Source organism: Bidens hawaiensis, unplaced genomic scaffold, assembly GCF_021521415.1.
Source record: "Bidens hawaiensis isolate Kalapana, Puna unplaced genomic scaffold, B.hawaiensis_p1.1 tig00075033_1, whole genome shotgun sequence".
In the NCBI taxonomy this organism is placed as follows: domain Eukaryota; kingdom Viridiplantae; phylum Streptophyta; class Magnoliopsida; order Asterales; family Asteraceae; genus Bidens; species Bidens hawaiensis.
The window spans coordinates 17998-22442 of NW_027503023.1; the positions used below are offsets into that span (position 1 = coordinate 17998).

General features: G+C 34.2%; 1 protein-coding gene across 1 annotated transcript; it reads left to right on the top strand.

Moving 5' to 3' along the window:
• The first annotated feature begins 3208 nt into the window (after window positions 1–3208).
• On the top strand, window positions 3209–3853 carry LOC143606503 (uncharacterized). The gene has a single exon (XM_077082257.1). It carries the CDS (start codon window positions 3209–3211, stop codon window positions 3851–3853), a length of 645 nt encoding a protein of 214 aa, XP_076938372.1.
• The last annotated feature ends 592 nt before the right edge of the window (window positions 3854–4445 follow it).

Genomic DNA, 4445 nt, shown 5'->3' on the forward strand with positions numbered 1-4445 from the left:
TCATGGTTTTGTTGAACGGAAAACTGATGAAGGGGCACAAAAATACCCGCCGAAAACAAACAAGAGCATATAACAATCAATTTAAGAATTTAACATACACATGGGCACACATCATAAATTTTTTTCTTTATATAATAGTCAAATTTTCTGTTAACATCAAAGAAAAGTATACATTCAAGTAAAAAAGTATTACTGTTTTACAAAAGTTTATTATAAAGTTAAGAAGTTTAATCACTTTCATGTAAATTCTCTATTGGTTGCCTTGAGAAGGTCCCAGGGGAAGCTGCAGACACCCAGTCGACACGTGTACAAGAAAACGACGTCAAGGATAAACCTTAACAAGTAGAAGGATGACATACGGCTTATCTCTGATTGGCTGGATCCTTGATTCTTTCAGACGCCACGTGGGACCCGTGGACCCATGCTGTTTGTCGTGGATTAAAATCCTACACGGCTTTTTCTAAAAAAGTCAAAAAGCTATTATTTATTAGAGATTAGAGAAAAAGGCAGGCAGACGATTGATTGATCGAGTGGGTGTGTGTATGGGTCCCACTTTGGCAGGAGAATCTTGGGAAAAAGGAGGGTCTCTTTATCTACAGTTGAGGAGTGAGTGGGTCCCTTGCTTTTATATCCATGGGCTCACACTTCCAAAGTTGTACAGAATTTCAATACAAAGCTTCAAAAATAATTGGTTTCAACTTTGTTGATTAGATATATAATTGGTTGCTACTAGGTAGCGTGTTTATTGATTCAGGTTCTGGTTTATTCGGTTCGAATTATTTGGTTTAAGGTTTATTTTCGCGTTATTGAATAAAAAATAAGTATGTAAAGGTGGACGGAGTGGGCTTTGTAAAGAAGTCTGTAATAACAAAGAATAAATGGGTTATGACGGGTTGAGGAACGAGAAGAATGTGATAGAGGGGCGGGACACCACCCCGTGTTGGTCGGCTGTCGGTACTGAACCAAAATCCTTTTAGTTTCATCCAGTGACACCACTCCGTCCATCGTAAGGTTAACGAACCGAATAAACCGAATTTATAATTCTGCTTGATTTTATTCAACTTTAGTTTCGGTTCAATAATGAACACCCTGCTCTAACCAACCAAATTATAAACCTATATCTACACCAAAAACCTTAAAAACTTTCGGTTATCTATTTTATCTAATAAAGAAAATTTTCCTGATAAGCACATGAATACTAAAATATTGTGACTTCTCTAACAAACTTTTTAAGCATACAACTAATTATCAATTTTCAAAAAAAGATGTATGAAAAGGATAGTAGTACCTTCATGGTGATGCTTGAGTTGGTTTTCTTTGATAGCTTGAGAAGCTTAAAGTCTTAGGGCAACTGGAAATTTTCTTGATTATATATAAAAACTTTATGCCAAAATAAATAACGTAGTTTTTATACACCCATAATTATTCATATGAAGCTCATAACATATCATTGTATCAACCTTAATTCATTTCGAGGTTTGTGGCTTTAAGACTTCAAGTTAGCATCTAATTAATGACCTGATCTCTCCAAAACTCTAAAGAATTCATGCATTCCTATGTGTAGTGGATGGACTATAAAATAAGGTGACTTACGTCATGTGACGCCCAATCAGTAAATGGTGGGTTTTTGTTTTAAAGGTGTAATGATGTTGTAGCCTCACACACACACACACACACACACATATATATATATGTGTATGTATATATATATCGGACACACACAAATAATAATAATAATAATAATAATAATAATAAAAACAAAAGGCAGGAAGGGCGACAAGAACTCCTCACCCCCCCCCCCCACACACACACACAAACACACATTTAGCCCCTTTGTCGCCCATATGTAACGGTGTTCATTCAATTTGTGGCCCAAAACTTTCATTTTCTCGCACCATTACATATAGTAGTGTATGAATAGCTGATTAGCTGCTATCTCTTGACCACTGCCATCCTATATAAAATAGGATCATACGAAATTGGAAGTAGTAGTGAGTGAACATTTATTTTCTAAGTGAGGTTTAGCTGACATGAATAAATATATTTTTTAAATTTTAATTATATTTCATTTCACGTAAACAAAACGTTATTTATCTATTTATTTTTTGAGCTAGATATATAATTAGCTTTTATAAAATCTCTTACGCTTTATTTTTGGATAATAGAACTCAGTTAGTCAGTTAAAAAATGTTTTAATACATTTATGAAAGAATAATGTAAAGAGAACCCATTTGATCAGCAAAGAAAATTTATAAAATCAAATTTTATATTCTTTAACGTATATTTTTTTTAAAGCCAATGAACTGGTGATAGAACGATAAAAGAGAGACTCGGTGTTTCATGTGAACCATGTTCGATTCCTATCCCCTATCCTTTAGTTTCGTTGACATCGGGTGATTATATAGACTATGCGAGTAGGTGGCATTAATTCACTAGTTGGATCCTTAAACTGAACATGTTTTACCTCGCAGCACTGCCGTGCATTCGGATGAATGTTCACGTGCGTTGGCCTTAGGTGAGGGTTTTTCCCGGATCAAAAGACGAGTGTATCCCGATGTGGTGAATTTAGCCAGTAGCTAGTTCATTTGGATAATTCGTTAAATGTTAAAAAAAATATTTTTTAAGTAAAAAGTGTGGTTTCATACTATAATGCTTCTATTTTGGTATCTTGAAACTCAATCTCTTTTGTAAAATAATAAAGTTGTGCATCCACAATTTATACTACTCAAATTATATCTTGTTGGCACTATTATTAATGATGTCTTATGCTAATATGGAGCTCGCCTGCTAACTTGTCAATAGTTTGTTAGCTGATGTGTCATTAGTTTGTTAATAAGTTTTGTTATGACAGTTAGTTAAATAGGAGATAGACTGATAAAAAGATTAGGGGTTTTTGCTTGTAATAACGCTGATAACAGATACTCAATTTCGATCTTCATCTTGTTCATTTCTCTGATTTCATGGTATCAGAGCATGATTCCGATCATCAGCTCATTTCTGGTCATCTTTCCGATCAAATTCCGATTAATATTCCGTTTTCGTTATTTCGTTTTTTATAAAATTCGACTCAAATTCTGTTCAGTTCATCCTTATATCAAATTCACAATTCAATTTGATAAACAAATTCTGTTATGTTCTAATTCAATTCATCTTTTATATCATCAATTCGTTCAATTTTATCAATTTTCGTTTTGTGCCCTAAAAAATCATGACTATTGTATCAATTCCAGAAAACTCAATCAATAATAAAATTGATTCATCAAATCCATTATACATTCATCCTTCAGATCATCCTGGCATGTTGTTAGTTTCAAAGGTATTCGATGGATCTGGATTTGGAGCTTGGAAGAGAGCTATTTCAATCGCTTTGTCTGCCAAGAAAAAGTTAGGTTTAGTTAATGGTGAAATTGAAGCTCCTACAATTCCAATTCAACTTCAAACCTGGCAAAGATGCAATGATATGGTAATATCTTGGCTATTGAATGCTCTATCGAAAGTTATTAGTGAAAGTGTATTGTATGCTCAAGCTGCTAATCAGATCTGGAAAGAACTTAGTGATAGATATGGAAAACCTAATGGTGCCAAATTATATCAATTACGGGAGCGTTTGTGTGATATTTCACAAGGAAATAATGACATAGCCACATATTTTTCCAAAAAGCAAATGTATTGGGATGAATTGAATTCACTAAGTTCTATTCATTTGTGTTCATGTGGTAATGCTCAAATTCTGGCTAAAAGAGATGAAGATCAAAAGATAATTCAGTTTATTATGGGATTAAATCCTACATATGATGCAATGAGAAGTAGTATCTTGATGATGCAACCAATGTCGTCTATCAGTTCAAGATGAAAATCAAAGGGAAATACACGCTACTACTCAATTTAACCAAGATTTTGCTGCGATGAATGCATATAATTCATCTAAAGGAATGAAGTATGGAAAAATAATGGAAAGAAAGGTGAATCTTGTACCAGTTGTAGGAAGAACGAACACACTATAGAAACAAGCTATAGACTCTTTGGTTTCCTAAAAGATTTCAAGTTTACAAATGCAAATGTTACCAAGCCTAAGCGTTTTGCAACATCTGTTTCGTCTGAGGAACCTGGGAACAATTATGCTGAAAGTGATAACAAATTTATGGTGGGTTCATGTAATCTTACTCAAGAAGAGTACAATGGACTTATGCATCTGTTAAACAATATGCAAATGGGGGCTGCTTCCTCTGTTGTTACTTCTGGTTCCACAATCAATCTTACTCCTACTATTACAATATATCATGTGCTTTTGATTCCTCAATTCCACCATAACTTGCTTTCCATTCCTAAGCTTTGTCAATCAATCAATCAATCAATCATACCCAGTAAAATCCCACCAACAGCAAAGCTATAAGTAGGGTCTGGGGAGGGTGGGATGTAGGCACACCGTACCTCTATCCAAAGGA

What these genes read in the sequence shown, in the direction of transcription:
- LOC143606503 (XM_077082257.1), top strand. Translation starts at nt 3,209, where the DNA reads ATGACTATTGTATCAATTCCAGAAAACTCAATCAATAATAAAATTGAT.